At 47.5% G+C, this 21,440-nt stretch overlaps 1 protein-coding gene across 2 annotated transcripts; it reads left to right on the top strand.

The window, feature by feature from the left end:
* The first annotated feature begins 607 nt into the window (after window positions 1–607).
* greb1l (GREB1 like retinoic acid receptor coactivator) lies at window positions 608–18,613 on the top strand. 2 transcript variants are annotated; one of them, XM_076293495.1, is made up of 31 exons: window positions 608–764; window positions 1,102–1,281; window positions 1,766–1,942; window positions 2,262–2,438; window positions 2,540–2,662; window positions 3,207–3,326; window positions 4,144–4,284; window positions 4,721–4,849; window positions 5,908–6,048; window positions 6,235–6,420; window positions 7,365–7,661; window positions 7,849–7,977; window positions 8,105–8,239; window positions 8,429–8,626; window positions 8,751–8,931; window positions 9,092–9,281; window positions 9,667–9,821; window positions 10,054–10,393; window positions 10,694–10,809; window positions 11,094–11,326; window positions 11,488–12,062; window positions 12,365–12,623; window positions 12,850–12,989; window positions 13,210–13,371; window positions 13,720–13,921; window positions 14,294–14,462; window positions 14,970–15,182; window positions 15,604–15,745; window positions 16,042–16,242; window positions 16,693–16,831; window positions 17,787–18,613. In XM_076293495.1, exons 1-31 carry the CDS (start codon window positions 608–610, stop codon window positions 17,948–17,950), a joined length of 5,871 nt encoding a protein of 1,956 aa, XP_076149610.1. In that variant the 3' UTR covers window positions 17,951–18,613. The 2 variants fall into 2 exon arrangements, with proteins under 2 accessions (XP_076149610.1, XP_076149611.1); XM_076293496.1 differs by having other exon boundaries at window positions 9,688–9,821.
* Window positions 18,614–21,440: the final 2,827 nt, after the last annotated feature.

The raw sequence follows: 21,440 nt of genomic DNA on the forward strand, positions 1-21,440 counted from the left end.
GAGCATTTTAAACGTCAGCTTTTTCTGACCCCTATGAGAGTCTGTTTTTTCCTGCTAAGGCTATTTATTGATCAATCCGAACTACAAACCAAAACACAGGAACACAATCCGCTATCTCCATAGAAACACCTTTGTCAAACACAGCCAGGGAATCTTCAGGAATAAGTAAAAAGTGAATTAGTAAAGTGGTCCCTTAGATATGTAATATGTGTGTGTGACTGTCATTGATCTCAGTAGCAGCTTTGTGGTCTATGGGCTTTAGCTGTGCTCGAGCCTGTTTGAATGGGAGCTTTTCAAAGCCAGCAGGCCACATGGATGGCCTGTGCCCTGTCCCCTGTCCCCTGTCCAGCTGCCACCTGCTGCAGCCTGGCCAATCATGGCCCCCGCCTCTCTAAGCACTCCCTGGCAGATGTCCGAGAGTTTGTGTCCGGTCCTGGGTGGGGTGGACGTGACTAAACTATTCCCATTTCAGAAACGAAACTATCGCTACTGTGATGAGACAATACTCAAGTGTGGAGATATGAAGATGTGACTAAATGCAAATGTTTGTTGTTGTTGTTGTTGTTGTTGTTGTTGTTGAATTGTGCATACTTTTGTGTTCTAGATCATGGGGAATTCGTACGCAGGGCAGCTGAAGTCTGCTCGCTTTGAGGAGGCTCTCCATAACTCTATCGAGGCCTCGTTGCGGTCGAGCAGTGGCGACCCGCAGCCCATTTTTACACAGCTTTATCTTGAGCCTGACCAGTACCCTAGCAACATGGAGGGTAAGTCAGTCCTGGCTTTTTTTATCTCTTCATTCAAATGATAAATGTACTTCCATAAAGGCTAGCCCACCAGAGCTATATAGGGTAGATCTTAAGATTTTAAGTAATGAATTATAGGGTAGATCTTAAGTAATGAATGATAAATATCTTAGTAATAAGATAATTACCCAAAGTAATAAGTCAAAGTCCGCTATTTTATTATTTGCATTTCTGCATAATGGCCCACACTAGAAATACTGAACATTTTATTTAATGTGATTATAATGGTTTCTGACCTTTGCACCCTATGCTAACGGTGCTTTTCACTCTAAATGGTCATCTTGGGTGACTTGGGCAGACATGAAAGTCAAAGGGGAGCCGGGCCTTCGGTCTGCAGAGACCAACGGCCCTCTGCTGGTCAGCAGCCAGGCTTCCCCCGACATGGATGACCTGGACGACGAGGATGAGTCTGACACCAGCAGCCCACCACTGCCCTACCTGCAGGGTCTGGCCCCTGATGGCTGCTGCCTCATGGATGGTACGATGCTCCTCTCTCATAGCCCACTAACCCACCCACAGCCAGCTGCTGCTGATCACAGTTTAGCGCTGTCAGATTGCCTTCACTGTGAACTGCCCTTTATTGAATGACTGAATCAAGTCCATAGAGTCGAGAGGGCACTGTGTGTTGGTGCACGTAAAATAAAAATAGCTATGACTTGATCATTATATTACAGTATTACCCATGTGAAAACTGGAGATATTAACTTATGTATTGCACAAGTACTGGATGTGTTGGGAGGGGGGTGTACTGCCCTGCCCTGCCCTTATTTTCAAGTGTTACATTTACAATGACATCAGGAAGTCAGCATGAATACAGGGGAAGGATTTTTTCAGACTTTCTTCTGCATTAGTAACATGTATGGTCAACGATCAACTGTCTACAATGAACAAACCACTCTAACTTGAAGCAGCAAGAGTGAAATCATTAAGCGTTGTGCTGACTCAACCCCCTCTGTCACCAGGCTTCTGCCAGGCAGGGAAGGACCTGCGACTGGTCTCCATGACAACAGAGGCCATTGACGTCCCGCCTGGATTTGAGTTGGTGGGGGCTAAGTCCCCAAGCATCCCCGAGCACGTACTGGTTTGTGCAGTGGACAAGCGCTTTCTTCCAGACGAGAATGGAAAAAATGCACTTTTAGGTGAGGACCTGTTTGGAACCACAATCATGCTGTTACAAAAAGACCATTCAGGCATGACAACACACATAGAAATTATTCTGTTAAAGATTAAATCCCTTGACATTATGAAGTGTAAACATGTTAGCTCTCTTTCAGAACTATACTTAACCAGCCACTGCTCATAGTTATTGAAATGTTGTCTGAATGGGTTGCTGGCCAGACTTTTACCAGTGTTTGCTGTCCATGTGTGTCTATTTTGCACATATTTGTAGAAGGGTCCATTTTGCCAACTCTTTGTTTGTTTAGAATTTTTCCAAGTAAACGTTCCCATATTTCCCAGGATTTTCGGGAAATTGCGTGGGCTGTGGAGAGAAAGGCTTCCGATACTTTACAGAGTTCTCCAACCATATTAACCTGAAGCTGGCCACTCAGCCCAAGAAGCAGAAGCACTTAAAATACTACCTGGTGAAGAATTCTCAGGGTGCTCTGTGCAAAGGACCACTGATCTGCTGGAAAGGTATTTCAGTATCCATTAGACCATGAATAAATCCTTTCAGTTCAGCATTTTACATGTCAGGCATCAATCACTTTTTAACTACTCGTTTCCCTTTTCTGTAGATTGTAAAACGAGGCAATTCTCCAGCAGCACTTCTTCCTCCAAACCCAGCTCCTCTTCCTCGCTGAGCAGCAAAGAGAACGGCAGGACTAACGGCCACAGCTCCTCACCACTCTCCATCACAGGTCAGGCGGCCATTTTATCTCCCTCCTCTGTGCTGCCCCAATCCAGCCCTTAGCCCCCGATGACCAGTGCAAGCAGGGCCACACGCCCAGCAGGGTCCGCTAGGTGAAGGCCAGCGATGCAGAGAGCGTGGGCTTGAGCTCAAGTGGGGTCACGCTCCCTCAGGGGTGTGTGTGTGGGGGTCAGGTCGGGGGAGGGTTAGGATCTCTACATTTGCTATCAGGGACATCTGGCCAGAGGCCCTTTCTGTTTACACCACAGTCTTGGCTTAATGAATGAGAGGCATTGTGGTGTTGTGTTGTAAAGACAATACTGGCCACCTCATTGGTCACCAAATGGGTTTTCAGCTTGAGGTTTCCTGTGAAAAAAAAAAGAGATAGGAGTCTGTCTGTCTTACATTGTCACTTCATCATTGTCTTTGTTTATTGTATGAGAATATATTGGTCTTCAAGGAGTGTACATTGTGCATGAACTGTGTTCATAATATCACACAATACCATGCAGCACAAATGTCTAAATGCTAAACACAGTCCTCTCATCCTGCAGATTCCCCCCCAGCTCATGTCCAGTCCAGATCCTCTGGTCTCTTCGGAGGCCAAGACCTGCCCCGAGAGTGCAGCTTTATCAAACCACTGGCCACACAGGGTACAAAGACACTGCCTATAGGTACGCAAAACTTATCCCAGCTGGTTTGTTTTAATATATGAACTCAGCACAGTGGATTTGTAGAATAAACTGAACTGTCTTCACAAAAACAAACAAAAGTTTCTTTTACAATATGCAGTTAGCATCACACTGAAAAAAATAAATGTGAAAATAATTGTGTTAAAATGCTACAAATATCATTGACTAATGTAATCATGATCATTCACATATGCTCACCAAGTCATCCTGTGCTGGTGACCTTAGGGAATCCCTAGCTAGTTTTGTGCGTGGGCGCGTGTGAAGTGTGTGTGTGTGTGTGTGTGTGTGTGTGCATGTGTGTGTGTGTGTGTGTGTGTGTGTGAAGTGTGAAGTGTGTGTGTGTGTGTGTGTGTGTGTGTGTGTGTGTGTGTGTGTGTGTGTGTGTGTGTGTGTGTGTGTGTGTGTGTGTGTGGACTTGGCTGCCTGGTCGGGCAGATGGAGCAAGTGTGCTGAAGGTCATCTGGATTAGGTGCTTCTGAGGGCTGGAGAAATGCTGACATCAATATTCAAGGAAAGACTCTGTAATGAGTTTTTAAGGCCTGTCCATCCATTAGCACGTTTACCCTAAGACTGACAGGCAACACATATCAATCAATGTGTTCTATAACGAATGGGTCAGGAATATCAGATGTGAAAGTGCCTTTGCAGTTCATTATCAATAGGCCTGCACAGTTAAAGGAAATCAATCACTAGATTCTGCTTTCCACTATCTTCTTTCTCTTATATTTGCTATGTTTTACATTTGTGTGTGTGTGTGTGTGTGTGTGTGTGTGTGTGTGCCTGCCTGTGCTGCCACTAGTTCCCACTGCTCTGCGGGTGAATGGCTTAACCAATGGGCTTGGTGCAGAGGGGAGGCCTGTGCAGCTGAGTCCCACGCAGCTGACCCCTCTGGCCATGCCCCCCCACACCTACCGCCCCCTAGAGCCCGGAGACAGTCCAGGTGAGTCCACTCACTGGCACCGCTACAAACAGGCCCCGAAACACACAGGCACCAGTGAGACAGTGACATAGTGCACAGTTTTTACTTTGAAGGTGCAGTGTGTGTGTTTTTTTGTTTTGAAGTTTAAAACGTTCACCTAGAAATAGAAACAAAAAGTGACAAAACACAATGTCAAAAATGGCTATGTTCTGTGTTGCACACTTTACCATTAAAGTTAGCATGCAAATCAGCTAGCGCCAGCTCTCTTGCAATACCCCTTTTTCACCACGTGTGGCGCTGTATTTACTGTAACACAGTGCAATTCAATGAAAGGGTGCTGTATGTTTGTGTTCAAGTAGACTCAAATCCTGCACAACTACACATAGCCCCTTCCCTTGAGCCATGAAGACAGTGCTAACTGACCGCTGAATCAAATGGCTGTGCTTCTCTCCCGTAGCCTCCACAGCGATGTCCTCCGGCCCCCCAAAGAAGCGCCACCGCAGCTGGCACCCTGCGTCCACAGTGGTGCCCGTCCCCTCCACGGCCGTGCCTGTCCCCGCCATCCGGCCCCTCGCGTGCCCTCCAGGTGAGAAAGAAAAGCTGTTGCCTGAGCGCAAATCAAAATATTTCTAAATACGCAACAATTACACAGTTCTCAAGGCATAATGTAAAACAGTGTTTTCTAACATCCTGATGTAGTATTATGTGTATGTGAAATTACATATTTGTACCATATTAAAGCACACTGACAATTATAAAGGAGTACAGGAATACTGAAAAACATGTTTTACTGTTCTGATATGATCATAGTTTCATCAAATATAGATGCATATTGGTATTTTGAGAAGAAAACATATATGCATATGCATATTCAACCTTCAGATAGCTTTGTTGTGATTGTTGCTGGAAAATAGGTAGGCTACATAGGCCACATACATGCCTCACTTAACCTTTTACGAATCAAAGCTGCCAAGCATATGGAATATGGTTACATAACACATCAGGATACTTCATCTGATCTGAAGTTGGACACTGCCTGCTGCTTGTGTGCCCTCTGCAAAGGAAATGTTTGAATGTTGCGGTGGCGATGCTTCCTCAGTCTGGAAGGTCATTGATTGAATGCTTGAATTGCTTGAATTTCCCCTGGGGATCAATAAAGTATCTATCTATCTATCTATATATCTAGCTGATGTGTGGGTGGGTTGAAGTGATCTTGATCATTTCTATAGGGCTTTAGTGCTAACCTGGCCTCGGATTTGATTGAACACATTCGTCTCTCTCATTGATGACATGGAGAGAGGACTTTGACATTTTCTCCCAGCCGGTGTATGTGGTGATACAAAGACACGAGGGTCAGAGTTCACCCTAGCTGAGTGAATGGATTAAGGAGCAGAGGGCAAGGCAAAGCAAAGCAAAGCAAAGCAACACAATAGTCATCTATGGAGCTCAGTACATGCTGATCAGAAAGGAGGCAGCATCTCCTGAAGCATATTGTATGTAAGGCAAGCATTCCCATTTCATGTTAGCTCTGTCTGTCAGCATTTACTCAGGTTGTCATCTTTCTCCTATAATTATATCCCCTTCCTCTCTCTCTTTCTCTCTCTTTCTCTCTCTATCTCTCTATCTCTCGCTATCTCTCTGCAGGCTCTCTGTTGGCACTGTCTAGTCCCCAGTCTCCCTCTGTGTCCACCCTGATCCAGCCACAGCCAGTCACAGTAGGAGACACCGTCATCGTTCCTGACAACCTGCTCAACATCTCTGGAGTCCGGCCCGTCATCCTCATTGGTAGGGAGCTCAAATTTTAACCCTACATCAACCATCAGAGCAAAATACGGCAAACATCCACACTAACAAAACATCATTCTTTACTGTATAAGTGCTTTGGATAAAAGTGTCTTTTTGCAGAGAATGGTCAGTTACACATTTGAACAGCGCATACATAGATGAGTGCTCATGTTGTTTCTCTCTCAGGCCAAGGCACTTTACCATATTTCTATGGCAATGTGGGAGACATCGTGGTGAGCCCCCTGCTGGTCAGCTGCTATAAGGGCAGCCAGCTGCCTGAGAAGACCCTGGAAAACTTGGGCATGACCAGCAGCCAGCTCCTCACCGTGGAAACCATGGCCCTGCTCACCTTACAATATCTTGCCCGACTAGGTAAATAAGCCGTAACAAACACTGCACGCTGACTCTGCCGAGTCTAACGTGGGGCAGAGCCGGAGCTTCTGCCACTTAACTAGAAATGTACCTGCGTAGGTGAATAACACCAGTCCCACTGACATGAGAACAGTGGACTGGAGGTCAGTCCACTCACTTCTATTCCCCTCTCAGAACTCGAGAGAGCAAAAGGCTAAAGTCCAGCAAACTACTGCAGAAACAAAATTGAACCCTTAGTGGCCTGATAGATCATCCATCATCCAGATGATCAGGATCAGCATGTGGTCACTTTCAACTGAAATAAGTAACTTCACAGGGAATATTAAATCGAGATGATTTTGCTGCCTGCATAATGTCAGTTTATTATCCTGTTGTACGCTGTTGAATATCCATATATTGTAATGTAATATAACTGCTTGCATGTGATAATTGTCTGATCCATAACTCAGCTACTAACATTTAGACCTAATAATACTCTATACTTCTCTTGCACGTACAATTACAGTACCTTGCCCGACTCAAACAAGTCGTAACAAGCACTACACGCCGACTCTGTATATAGTTACACATTTATAACACGGATAGCGAACCTTAAAACAGTTCTTAGTTGGCTCGAGCTGCATGACCATCACAATCATTGTGTTTGCACAAGACAAGTGTTGTGTCTAAGATGAAATGCAGTTAGGTGTTCTGTGGCCATGTAGACATCACATCTCTTTGTGAGCACAAATCTGGCCAAGGTCACTAAAGCAGTTTGTCGAAGGGGGCTTGTTTTTGTTCTAAGAGCACATTTCATCCTGATCAAGACAAAACATTGTGTGGGTTGTATCTTATGTCACTGACTGATTCTCTTTTTCTCTTTCTCTGTCTCCCTCTCTCTCCTTTTCTTCACCCTCTCTCTCTCTCTCTCTCTCTCTCTCTCTCTCTCTCTCTCCCTGCCCCAGGCCCAGAGGTGATCCCGCTGCGGGAGGAGTTTGAGCAGATCGTGCTGAAAGCCATGCTGTGTGGGCCGCCAGGCCCCCCCGTGTCCCCGGCCCAGCTGCCCTGGCTGGCCCGCGTGGAGTCCAGCGTCTCTGGCGGCACCCTGCAGGTCCTTGTCACCCACAATTCCCTGGGTGAGGGCATCTCCGAGTCCCTGCGCACCCTGACCGAGGGCCCTCACACGCAGTGCCTGCCCAACTATGTAGTGATCATCTGTGCCTCCAAGATGAGTGGGAACGAGTTCTGTGTTCTTGTGCTTGGTAAGTAGGATTCTCCTGGGAACCTAGGATTCTACAAGGAAGGGCTTTAGTGTTGCTGGCATTGTTGCATTACAACTGGGATTTACCCAAGATTCAGTAGAGTGAGGAATAGAAACGCCTATCAGTCTAAGTACTAGGTGTATTTGGAGCCTGTCAAGCAGACCTTTGATTTTGGTGTGTTTCTCAGGAAAATACCAAGCGCGAGCACTGGCTGAGGGCATGCTCACCACCAACGAGTTCCTCAAGGAGATCAGCTACGAGCTCATCACTGGCAAGGTCAGCGGCCTGGCCGCACACTTCCAGAGCACCTCTTTAGGTCAGTATGGCACTACTTTAACACTGAGGTCAGACCTCGCAACGACAATCACACAATGTTCAGACAATGTTCCTCGCGGTCGGGGAAGTCGCTGTACTGAGTGAAAATGACAACGTGTCTTCCGTAGGAGACAACCTGGAGAAGCAGCTGATGAAGTACCAGCGACGGCGTAAAGAGCAGGTCATCCAGCCCTTCCAGGGAGACGTCACAGACTACGTCCACACACAGGAGGCAGTGACTATGGTCCCAGCCTCAAAAGCAGGTCAGACTGCGAGCTGCATGTTGTTTTTCGAAGCATTTCTATTTTGTAGTTTGACTTAAAAGTTTGTTTGGTGAGCAGCTGATGCTGCTACTTTGTTTGGAAAGGGCTGACTGCCTAGCCTGAGCCTATGTGTGTGTGTGTGTGGGTGTGTGTGTGTTGACGTTACTGTGGCCTTGTTGTTTTGGGCAGACTTGCTGAACCAGGTGTTCCAGATCTACCCCCCTCAGCTGAACGTGGCGCGCAGCCTCCTCTCCCAGGTGTGCTCCATCGCAGACTCGGGCAGCCAGAGCCTGGACCTGGGCCGCTTCTGCAAGGTGGACTTCCTTGTGCTGGTGCCCCCCTCCCATGTGCTCGTGCACCAGACCGCCCAGCGCATCAGACAATCAGGTCAGACCGGACGCCTCTCTGAGCTCAGCTCCAGAGCTGACGTCAGGGGTCACTCTTGTGTCTGTGAGAGTGGTTAGAATGTTAGTTCCCATTGGTGCTGACTGGGTCCGTGTTTTTTTTTTAGGTGTTTTGGTGGACCTCGGCATGGAGGATGCTGCGTCTGCCCTTCTCAAATCAGACAAGTATGTGGTGCGACTGGACACTGATGTTCACGCTAAAATGGAGGCCTTCATGAGGAAAGTGAAAATGAACCCTTACACCCTGTTCGTCCTCATCCATGACAACTCTCACGTCGACCTCACCAGGTGAGAAACTGGCCAAAGATACCGTTGAAGACATACGGTCCCTATGTAATATTTGAGTCAACAGACTGATTTAAGTCACTGAATTGTACAGCAGGCCGTATTTTCTGACATTCTTTGGCTATGACTTCCCACACTAACTTGGTGCTTTCTGGCTCTCTAGCGCCCTCTCTGGCTCTGTATGCCATGGCGAGCTGCAGGGCCTGGCCGACCGCGTGGTCAACTGCCAGGAGGTGCTGGAGGCGGTCAACCTGCTGGTGCTGCAGGTCAGCTGCTTCCCCCACACGCTTCAGACGCGCCAGTCCCGCATCAGCATCCACAACGAGGTGCACTGGCCCAGCCGCGACAGCCTGGTGAGTCACACGGCTGGTCAGGCACTGATCCCGGACCAGTGTGGTGGTGTCTGTCTTGAAAGTTATGGTGTAGGGTGAGAGGGGAGTGAAAATGGCCCCTGGTCAGTTGTCAGTGATGACAGAGTGGCTGGAGTTGATGTTTAGCACACCCTAGTGGTGTAAATTCATATTGCCTGTCAGGTCTGCTGACTGATCATTTAAAAAAAGAATCATAAATGACTTAATGAATGATTCTCCAATGACGTTAGGAACAAATAACCAAAAATCAAAGGAAAATATATCTAATGGCTCACTGATTTGCAAGGGCCATATTTATACTTTATTACAATAGTACATATATAAAGCTTAAGTTACATTGCAACAATATCCAGTCCATTGATATGAGTGCTCTTGTTGCTGCTGTCAGGGCGATCCTTCTCCCAAAGACCTGGTGTACTTTGGCCTGAGTGACTACAGCAGCTCCCTGCAGTGGGGTGTGGCCAGCCCCATTCTCCGCTGTGATGATGCCTTCGAGAGGATGGTGAACACCTTGCTGGAGAGGTGAGGCACCACAGGGGGTAAAGGTCTTTGGTCAAAGGCTTTTACAACTCGCATGATAATGTCTGCGTTATTAACATAGGGTGTGATTTTACATGACTGAGGTCATGATACGATATTTTGTGGTTCTGTGTGTTTACTGCAATAACTATGCATTGTGTGGTCATGAAGTTGGTATGCTTCAGTCATGGACCAGCTGACTGACTGCTCTTCTCGTGTCGGTTCATCCTCACAGGCACCCTCACCTGCACAGCATGGTGATCCGCAGCTACCTGCTCATCCAGCAGTACACGGAGGCCATGATGGCACTGACCGTGGCGCCGCCGCTGCGCGACCACGTCACGCCCGAGACGCTGACCATGGTGGAGGACCTGATCAGCGGGCCCGGGCGCAGCGCGTCCGGCCGCGGCCACATGCTGCTGGTGCGCGTGCCCTCGCTGCAGCTGGCCATGCTGGCGCGCGAGCGTCTGGAGGAGGCGCGCGACCGCCTGGGCCTGCAGTACCGCTTCGCCGTGCTGCTGGGCAGCCCCGCCGCCGAGCTCAGCCTGGCCCGCCACTTCTGCAACCGCCTCATGGTGAGAGAGGACACGGGAGCCAGGGAGGGAGGGAGGAGATGGAGGGAGGGAGGGAGGGCAGACACAAATCCAGGCTGTGTTATTGTGCTTGTCTATGTATCAAGTTACTTTCAAACTGAAGGACAGAATTGCCCTGTAAAGTAATTACTGATGTTTTGCGAAGCCCTAAGCAGCTGATCCAGACTCTCAGATTCCTCTTAGGATTTTTTTAAAGTGGATTTTCCATGATCCATTAACTAGGTGATGTACTTCACATTTGAGCTATTTGGACGTGGCTGACTGCTGCTGTGTGTCTGGCAGGCCTGGCACGGTTGCAGGAACGAGGACTGGGTGCCGCAGACGTACGAAGACCTGGAGGGCCTGCCTTGCATCGTCATCCTCACAGGAAAAGACCCGTTAGGAGAGACTTTCCCCAGGTGCTGACCACGACTCTGTCCACTGTAGTAATAACCTTCACACTTGCTGGCTTAGCACTCTTCACTAATATGTCTTTGTGTCTCAGAAGTATTACTATATACACTTAGAACATACAGTATGCTATATAAGATCAACATACATTACATTCAGTATGCTATTGTAAGATCAGTATATCGTATGTTATTGTAAGATTGACAGAACAAACATTGTGCAGAAACATGGTCCCCTGTGATGGAGGGTCTGTGGTCAAACAGAGTGTTGATTTGATATGTTCTGGCTGCAGATCCCTGAAGTACTGTGACCTGCGCCTGATCGACTCCAGCTACCTGACCCGCACTGCCCTGGAGCAGGAGGTGGGTCTGGCCTGCACCTACGTGACCAAGGGCGTGGTACCAGAGCCCAGGAGGAGGTTCCCCGAGGAGCAGGAGGAGGAGAAGGGCTCCAGCCCCGCTCACGATGCACACATGGACCTGGAGAGACCCCACAGCAACGGCAGCGCGGTCACTAGGGCTTCAGGTGAGCTAACCGACCATCGGCTAGTACTGATGCCTCCTCACAATGAGTCATACATATTGCTGCAAAGATCTGGCCACCTAGGAAAGGTGCTGACCATAGACTGCACTGTATAAATGGCACTGACCCCTCTCACTTTGTTCCTCCATGTGCTTCTCTCTCAGGCTCTCTGACTGAGAACGGGGTGAGCTCCTCCGGCATGCCCGACACCTCCCAGAAGGCCTCTGTCTCCTCGCACTCGTCCTCGCTGACTGAGACGGGCAGCAGCGGCACCGAGGAGGTCAGCTGTTCGCCGCGCCGGGTCAAGCAGGAGTGCGACTCGCTCCAGGGCCCGTCCACGAGCGCTCGCTCCTTCTGCTCCTCCACTTCCTCTTCGTCTTCTTCCTCGTCTTCCTCCCCGTCCTCTTCGTCCGCGGCGCAGCGCCCCAGCCAGTCCACGCAGGCCCAGTGGCGTGGCGCCGGACACGGCCACCTGTACCCGCGCACGGCCGTCCTCTCGCGGGCCGCGTACGCGCTTCTGGCGCCGGGCGCCCGGGACCATCCCAGCTCGGCGGCGCTGCTTCCCCACGCCGACATGGTCTGGAGCAGCCCTCTGAGGCCGCCCCTCCCCCAGCATGTGAGCAGCGCCGAGCAGTCACTCTACTACCGCCAGTGGACCTGCGCCCGCAAGCACCACGCCGACTCTGACGGCCCCGCCACCCCCCACCCCAGACGCCTGCTCCTAAGCGGACCACCACAGGTGGGAGCCTCAATGCTGCCTCAACGGCAGTCTGTGACTGCCCCCTTTGTTGTAGCTGATGTAGCGATCATGGCTAGAATTCATCACCATGACGCCACCATCTCTTTCTCAGAAGACTGAAATATCATTTTCTGTTTATATCTTTTGTATTTTTATTTCTAGAAACTTCTAATATTCTGTAAAATAGTTGTTGCTGCTTGCTTCAGCTCCTTTCCTGGGTGTTGTGCTTTGTAGTACCTCCTAACTGTCCTATATTTGTTTTCTGGTGCTTTTTTTCTACATTGCACCTTTTCCCCCTGTAGGTGGGGAAGACGGGAGCTTACCTGCAGTTCCTGAGAATCCTGTTCCGCATGCTGATCCGCCTGCTGGAGGTGGATGTGTACGATGAGGAGGACTTGGAGGAGGACCTGGCGGAGCCCTCCGATGGAACGCCCACCACCATCACTAGGTGGCCAGATGTGGAGGAAATCAGGAAAATGCCCTTTGACCCAGTCCCTCGTGACCCCAAGTTCCGACTCTCCAGCCCTTTGCATTCTAAGAAAATGGCCAAAACATCAACAGGTAATTCAAATAGTTGGATGTCATGGTACAATAAATGAGATGAGTCCTTTACATCCGTGTCACACAATCACAAGGACATCAGTCTGTCAGTTCACATTGCTGGAAAGCAAACTTAAGACCATAAGCAAACATAAGCCTACTTGATATGACTAATGTTTTATTCCATAACCGACTGCACAAAGGCTTGGTCCCTGTAATGACGTGTTTTGTTTGTGTTTGTGTGCAGGGTTGAAAACTGAAGCTGTGAATGATACTGCTGCCAAAAGGAACACAGTGTCGATCAGACAAAGCACATATGCAGCCCACAATGCCTTTCACCACTGTGAGCACTGCCACCACTACTGTGAGGCCAGCCCAGCCACCCAGGTGAGCGGCTTAATTGCAAATGCATTACAGTAGGGGACATCGGACATCTCACTAACTTGAGTCTGTGTTGCCAAGTCTGAGGCATATGCTGTGAGTGTTGCAACTGACATGTTTCTGTGTGTGTGTCTGTATGTGTGTGTGTGCGTGCATGTCTGTATGTGTGTGTGTGTGTGTGTGTGTGTGTGTGTGGTCGTGTGTGTGTGTCATTCTCTGCCCCCAGCTCTCGGAGTGCACCTTCCACGCCTTCACCTTCTGCTCGTCCATGCTGGGCGAGGAGGTGCAGCTGCACTTCATCATCCCCAAGGCCAAGGAGGGACACTTCATCTTCAGCCAGGAGGGCAGACACCTGGAGAGCATGCGCCTGCCCCTGCTGTCCGCCAAGGTGAGCTCAGCAGAGCACGCATGAGCGTCCTCTAGCCTCGGTCATCACTGCTCTGTGCGTCACTGCAGGCCACAGGACTCAACTCTCAGAGTTCAGATCCAACAGATAGGGGTCACTGTTGTGCAGGTGTTTCATGAATGGCACCTTTTCATATGAACATTTGTCTTTCACATCTAAAGCCAATTTCAGTAAAATTATCTTCTATGTAAATTTTCTAAATAAATGCTTATTCCTGTCTCCACTGAGTATGGTGATAATATTCTCTCTATATATTTTTATTGTTGTTTTTATAGTATATTTTCTGTATATTTTGTTCATTTTGTTGTTTTGTGTGTTTTTGTGTGGTAGGACCATGGCCTGAAAAGCCCCATCTTCACGCCTACTACGGGCCGTCAGGAGCACGGCCTGCTAAACATCTACCACGCCATGGAGGGCTCCGAGCACCTGCACATCCTGGTGGTCAGGCAGTACGAGATGCCCCTCTACAGGAAGTACTGGCCCAACCACATTCTGCTTGTGCTGCCCGCCATGTTCAACAGCTCCGGAGTGGGTGAGTGTCCACCTCGCGTCATACCAGAGACTTGTTGGTCAGTGTACTTATGGTGCACAGAGGCAGGTTGAACATACCCCTGTGAACATACCTCTGCGTAATTCACTGGACTGTCATTGGACCATATGCCCATGATTGTCTATCAAGTAGTAGTGTTGTTGAAGTCCGGTACATCTGCCATATTGAGACTGCTGCCGTGTTGTCAGCCTAACAGGCATGTGGAGGCATGAAAATCTGACCGTGTGAGCTGTGCATTGGGGTCATTACCTGCTTCACATATCCCTGTGTACAGCATTATTAGAGCGTATTCATATGCTAGAAAGGCACGAGAGTCTGAGCGTGTGTGCTGTGCTGTGCTGTGCTGTGTCCCAGGTGCGGCCCGCTTCATGATAAAGGAGCTCTCCTACCACAACCTGGAGCTGGAGCGCAACCGGCAGGAGGAGCAGGGGGTGCGCAGGCAGGACGTCTGGCCCTTCATCGTCATGATGGACGACTCCTGCGTGCTGTGGAATGCCCATCACTACGCACAGGACAGCAGCGGGTAGGGCCATACAGTGCATACACCACATGCCTTTGCATGCTCCCTCTTCTGGCTTCATGTGTGTGTGTGTGTGTGTGTGCGTGTGTGTGTGTGTGTGCATCTATGCAACTACACACATAAGCCATTACTGCTGACAGATTTTTAAGAACACAGTACTGCACACATGCAGACATAGACACACACACTCACACACACACACACATACACACACAATATATATTAATATCAATATAACAATATTGTAAACTGTAAATGCACTTTATATGTTTGTTTCTTCTGAAAACACACCAATAGTTAATTGTGTTAATTGTCTGATGTAAGATTTTATGAAATTGGTGGCCAAAAAAAGGGAGAGGAAGCTCACCTGGTCCTGTGCTATGTCAATTTTAGTCAGAGCCTATGGTCAGAGCAGGTTGCATCCATGTGTGTGTGTGTGTGTGTGTCTGTGCATGTGTTTACATGTGAGTGTCTCAACTCACTCCGTCTCTCTTGCATTCTCCTACACAGTGCTCCCGAGGTCACCAATGTCTCGCTGAAGACCGTGCTGAGGCACATGGAGACCACGCCAAAGATCTCCTCGTACGCCATGTGCGGCGTCCGCAAGTGGAGCAGCGTCTTGGCCTCACGGCCCACCGCTGTGCCCTTCTCCCGCTGCCACCTGCACGACTTCGTCATGCTCAACGTGGACCTGACGCAGAACGTCCAGTACGACCTCAACCGGTGAGCACGCACGGCTTGATTTTCATGAGCACAGTAATGGATAGGGGCATATTTGGGTATCCTCATTTAGGTATTTTTGCATACTCATTTTACTGGGGGTGGGGGGGGGGTTATATGCAGCATTGGCTTAGTTGGTTCAGGTGGTACGAGGCCAAGGCAAGACTATGCATGTGTGCAGGTGTGAGTTACATAATGCAAGCAGATTTGCCTGTGTTTGTGTCAGACAAAGAGTGTGTATATGCAAACTGATTTGTGCGTGTGTGTGAGTGAGTGTGTATACGTATATGTGAGAGAGTGTGTATATGTGTGTGAGAGAGTGTCCAAACAGATTTTGCCTGTGTGTGTGAGAGATAGAGTGTGTGTGTGTGTACATGTGGAGAGATTTGATTTGACGAAACCTTGACCTTGTGCTCTGCCTCAGGTACACGTGTGAGGAGGTGGACTTCAACCTCAGGGCCAACAGCAGCGGCCTCCTGGTCTGTCGCTTCAACCATTTCAGCTACATGAAGAAGCACATCCCCATCGGGGGCCACAAAGACTTCCTCATCAAACCCAAACTGATGGTGAGGTTCCATATTATATAAATATACAGTAGTTGTATCTGTGCCTTTGTTAGTACTTGATTCTGCAAAGTGAATACCCAAAATGAATATTCTTTTCATCCATATGTATGAGGACTTCTGTACATGTGTTTTCTATGTTGAAAATGTCATAAATAAATCATACATTATATACAATAATAGAATATGGCACATTTTATCTGATCGAGGTCGTATCTGAAATTAGAGGTTTGATGTTGCTAAAGTGAAATGTATTCCTCCTTCCTTAACCCCCTACCCTCCCGCTCCCTCATCTGCAGGGCCTGGAGAGCTCAACCCCCATCAGTGCTTCCCAGTACGTGTGCGCCCCCGACAGTGAGCACACCCTGCTGGCCGCCCCAGCCCAGTTCCTGCTGGAGAAGTTCCTCCAGAGCTGCAGCCACCGGCTCTTCCCCATGGCCCTGCACAATGCCAGCAACCCTGTGCTGTCCATCGACAGCTACCTCAACCTGGGCCCAGAGGTGAGACCAGTGACCACTCAGTGGTCCCCACAGTGGTGGCACCCTGGGGGCCAACTATAAGTCTCCATGAGTGGTAGTGTTGTGTAGTGATGGGCAAATGAAGCTTTGGTGAACCACTGAAAGATAGCAGTGTGAAGCTATCGACATTAATGAAAAAAATCCAATATGGCCACCACATGTAGATTTTTCAACATAAAAGTCCTTACCCAAACCAGTATATGTAACCAAAAATACTGGTTTACTTAAGGACTTTTATGTTGAAAAATGTATGTGTGGCAGCCATTTTTTTTTCAGCTAGTGTCACTAGCTTCACACTGCAGTGGTTCAGCGGTTCACTAAAGCTTCATTAGCCCATCACTAGTGTTGTGCCATCAGTCTCCTGGTGGTCCCTCCTTCATTATAAAGCACTTCGGGCCTTTGCTGACTCTGTGTTTGGTTGTTTTGGTTCAGGTGTCGGTGTGCTATGTGAGCTCGCGGCCTCACTCCGTAAACCTGGACCATCAGGGCCTGGTCTTCAGCGGCCTGCTGCTCTACCTCTGCGACTCTTTTGTGGTGTCTGGACTCCTGAAGAAGTTCCGCTTCCTGAAAGGTGAGAATAACCCCAATGTTCTGGGGACGAACATCAAGGCGCTATTTTGCAACCTAGGGTTATTTGTTTAAACTATTCGCCAGTGACCATGCGCTTTGGACTGTCATAATAGGGCCCCCTGTCTTGCTATGGCACCGAGACCTAATTGTACAGTATTCCCCATAACTGCTGAATGTTAAATTGTTGTATATCACAGCACAAATGCATATGTGTGTATATGTGTGTGATATGATATAACCACTGTGCAGCTAGTGAACCTTACGCCAACCCCCCCCCGAACTGAATTCTATTTGTGGGGGTAGGTTTGCAGAATTAACTTGGATTCAATAGTTTTTAACAAATTAGCAAAGCGTGGTTATGATGAACCAGATTTAAGCACAATTTTGTACAACCTGGAAAATCATTGTGTGGTGGTCAATGTTAATATTGTGGTGGGCCGCCACAAATAAGTCAATGTATGGGAAACACTGGGCATGCTATTGACAGACCCTTGCACCCATAGGTTTCAGCCTCCTTGCAAGCACGCCTCCCCCCATGTCTGAGGTTGAGTTCTGTGCTGTACCACAGTGTACGTTATGTACGTAAAATGGAGGATATGTACTGTGTTGTACGTACTCATCTGTCTGGGTCATAGCAGTAGCATTGGTGTCCCATACTGCAAACAGTCTCAGTGCCCATGAAGACCCAGGTTCAAGTTCAGCCTGAGGTTATTTCTCAAACCCACTCCCCATCTCTCTCCCCCACTCATCTCCGGTCATGTCTTCACTGTCCTGTCAAGTAACGACTGGAAGCCCAAAAACATAACTTGAAAAGGATTTATCAGTCAGCATATATTCTGAAGCTAAGATTGTATGTTTACGCTAACGCTGTATGCTAATACTGTATGTGTGTATACTGTGTGCTAACCCTGTATGTGTGTATACTGTGTGCTAACCCTGTATGTGTGGTTGTGTAGGGGCCACGCTCTGCGTGATTTGCCAGGACCGCAGCTCCCTGAGGCAGACCATTGTGCGCCTGGAGCTGGAGGATGAGTGGCAGTTCCGCCTGCGCGACGAGTTCCAGACGGCCAACTGCAGCGAGGACCGGCCCCTCTACTTCCTGACCGGACGCCACATCTGACCCCGCACAGAGACAGGTGGAGAGACCACAGGGAGCGTCCTGCTTCACCTCCACCTGGCCAGTGGCTCTATCAGTGGGGTGCAGGCCGACCAGGATATGTAGACCTTTGCGCTATGGACATGGCTGTTACCTTTCGCCCTGCACTGCACTACTGCACCGCACACAGGGAGGGCCTACATCACAGACGTTCGTGAGGTGTCTAACCTTGCCAAAATGCCTGGCCAAAATTTAGCTCAGACTTGCCTCTCGTTGGAAATTAGACGTCTCAATCAGAGCTGCTGTTTGGTAAGCTCACAGTTCTTTAATGATTCAGGGCCCTATCATGACATTCTAAAGTTCATCGTCACTCGTCAAAAGTCTATTCAAATTTAGTAGGATGTCCAGTTCACATTGGGAGGGGTTTCGTTATCAAACGTGGAGCGCATGGCGCAACAAGGTGTTCCTAGGTTTTTAAATCAGTCATATGGGTGTGTTTGGGGCGTGACATCATTTTAAACCAATGAGAATGACATCTCTCTTTCCATTTAATGGCGCAACGCGCGATATGTCAAATAAATGCATCGGTGTTTTGGAATTCAACGGCGCATTTGAAGGAGGCTGCTTGCGAGACCGTATGGAATAGTCATTCTTAAACCATGCTTTACTAAAACCTAACATAGCCTTCACGCATTTGCACTAGTCTATTATTTGAACTCATTGGCAAAGTGAAACTAACTTCACCAAGGAGTCAGTCAACGACAAGACAGTTATATGCAGTTACTTTCACTATTGACTGACAATGGGTTACCACCGAAAACATAGGCTGGAAAAAGCAACACTTACCCTAATGTTGCTCAAATGACTGAATGAAACAACATTTATCCTGCAGAGGAGTTGCTTATATCTCGTGACAGTGCGTCTTCAGCTGTGCTCCATATGTGTCTCTCGCCTCTCCCCTAATCACTTTTAACCTTCATTAACAATTTGCAAATGATGGTGAATAACTACTCATCATGAAATGTACAGTATTTCGTAATATCTTTATTCTAATTATGTTTCCCATTGTAATCGTGCAATTTGTAATGCTTTGCATGGACATGCGCTGGTGTGCGTTCATGAATGATAGAAGGATGGTGCGTGCACCTGCCAATATGACTGTTGACATGCGCTCTTAAAATAGCATATGAACAACTCGCCATTTACTTCTGACCAGGTTTAGGTGGTGTATAATAGCGATTTTTAGACAACGCGCTAGGCCCCTCCCTAGGTTGTTAATTGCCACACCCCTGGGCGCAATCTTTAAAAAATAAACGTGCAAAATACCGAATTCAACTTTGCGCGGGTGAAATACGAACTTTACGCCATGCGCTGGTGCCCAAAATACAGCCCTCAATGCTTTTTTGTTGCTATGAACTCCAAAAGGACTGTGTGCTCTATTGAAAGATTGTAAACCTGGTACTGTCCCCAGGTTCTGGTATGTCTCTGATGGGATATACTTTTCATCTCAGGGTTTTTTTTCCTAGAAAATTGTTACTACTGCTTTGCTCTACTCATAGTGTTAATTTTTTGCCTTTCCAAGCACATTGTTCAAGATAGTTTCTGTAGCTCCTGTCCTGACTCATCAAAGACTATTCTCTTTTCTTAATCTCCCAACGGCTATTCATGAATGAATCATCATGCAGGTTTTTATTCTATTGCCCCTGCTTGGAAGTGGACTTTGTCAATCAGTAATTTAATTGTGGTGAATGTTACGGAGTTCAAGCCGGCAGCAATGACAATGAATGTCCCATTCACACGCTTGGTAAACTCACAGTGGACACGCTGAAGGTCACAGTGGATTCATGTGGAGACCACCCCGGCATTTAAAGGCTCAGTCAATTGAGTCAATTGTGAAGAGACACAACGTCATGGTTTTCTTTTCTCCAGATGCACATGAACTTGTTTTTGTTTGTTCGGGGGTTAGTTCAGGGTAACAACCAGTGCTCCATTCAAAGAGTCACATACAATACAGCGATACAGTGGGTCCTATTGTCTGTAAAATCAGGTCACCATTGCAGACCTCATTGTCAGACTGTGGTGCCTTCATAATGTGGCATCTACCAGAGTCTTCAACTGATATGACTCAATCTCTCTGAAATGTTTAATTTTGCTGTGTTTTGCTATGCAGAAAACTCTCACTACCTGCAACTACCAACACTGAACAATTAACTTCCTGTCTTAGATATATAAAATAGTCAAAATGTTCTGTTACATTATTGGAAGAGCACCATAGCACCAAGCTTGGTCTTGTATCTGGCCTTGTTTGACCAGTGTTGTGAGTGCCGGTGTGTCTCTCCGAGCCTGATGTTTTGTGCCTGTGCCTCGTTCTTCTTGTGCTGCCCACAGCTGAATGTGTTGTTTCAGCGACAGCCTTGTTCATAGACTTTGCTCAGGAGAATGTTTTTATCTTTTTTATTTCTCTGCCTTTTTTAGATGAGTCATCCTGCTTTTACACACTTGAAAAGGGAAGAATGTTTCCTCTGAATGTGTCCAATCAGCATGTCTAATGTGTTTTGATTTAGCCTGGTACCACTGTGTATACAAAAGTCTCAACAAAAAAAGGGTTGGGCTTTTAACATGGGAAAAGTACTAATTAGCTTAACACAGGAAGAACATGGTTAGGTAAGAAGAGAGCAAAATCTTTATTTTGCAATACGCAAAATGTCTTTACATGTGAAAGCTGTCTATTAATATATTAATCTGAGCTTTTTTTCTCATTTGGGGACCGACATTTTTACTGATAAGTCACTTTGAACCATACGCCTAGATGCTTATGCTTACATGTTTCAGCATTCTGTTTTACCAAGTCACAAAGAATCTACCTAAGATTTCTTTTAACCATTCTTTTAGAGCCTGTCTCCTGTTTTTGCTTTTATTTAAAATGAAGAGCAGTCCTTTTTTGAGGGATTCTTATTTATTGTTTCGGCCTGTTTGGACTTAATAATCAGGATGTGAATGTTTAGTGTTGTCTGTGCGCTAAACTATAATCAGAGGGTACCAACAGGGCGTGTAGAAAAGATATTTACCAAAGATTCTGAAATGAAAATTGTGAACTTGCACTATACAGACAAGAGGCCAAATGATACCGTTGTTAGCACACAGTCTTGAGTGGCCTAACAAAGCTAGAGAACCTCTGGGAAGGGTTGAGAAGCCATGAGTCCGACTGACATTGTGACCCCTAGAATGTGTCTTGTATGTAGATAGTGTCACGTGCACATAACTTATGCAATTTGCTTTTCACAATCTTCACAGATGGATCTGCTGTGCTTACAAAGGTAACTGATGTTAGAAGGTGTTGGTGTTAGAATTATCTACCTCATCAACTTCCATTATGGTTGTGAACTAATCAACATTTGACTATAGACATGATGCATTTTTGGTTAAATGTATGTATGTATTAAAATGACATTGAATTGAACCTGGACAATGTGTCATTTTTTTAAAGACCTGTGAAATAGTAGTATCACAAATG

Source organism: Alosa pseudoharengus, unplaced genomic scaffold (assembly GCF_046254945.1).
Source record: "Alosa pseudoharengus isolate Yale_2024_CS ecotype anadromous, Long Island Sound unplaced genomic scaffold, YU_APseudo_1.1 YU_APseudo_1.1_scf_2, whole genome shotgun sequence".
NCBI classification, from domain to species: domain Eukaryota; kingdom Metazoa; phylum Chordata; class Actinopteri; order Clupeiformes; family Clupeidae; genus Alosa; species Alosa pseudoharengus.

Excerpts from the sequence above, each read along its gene's own strand:
- greb1l (XM_076293495.1), top strand. The coding sequence starts at position 608 with ATGGGGAATTCGTACGCAGGGCAGCTGAAGTCTGCTCGCTTTGAGGAG. Across the intron at positions 11,327-11,487 it reads CGCGGTCACTAGGGCTTCAG|GCTCTCTGACTGAGAACGGG; the intron begins GTGAGCTAACCG and ends CTTCTCTCTCAG. Across the intron at positions 12,063-12,364 it reads TCCTAAGCGGACCACCACAG|GTGGGGAAGACGGGAGCTTA; the intron begins GTGGGAGCCTCA and ends TTCCCCCTGTAG.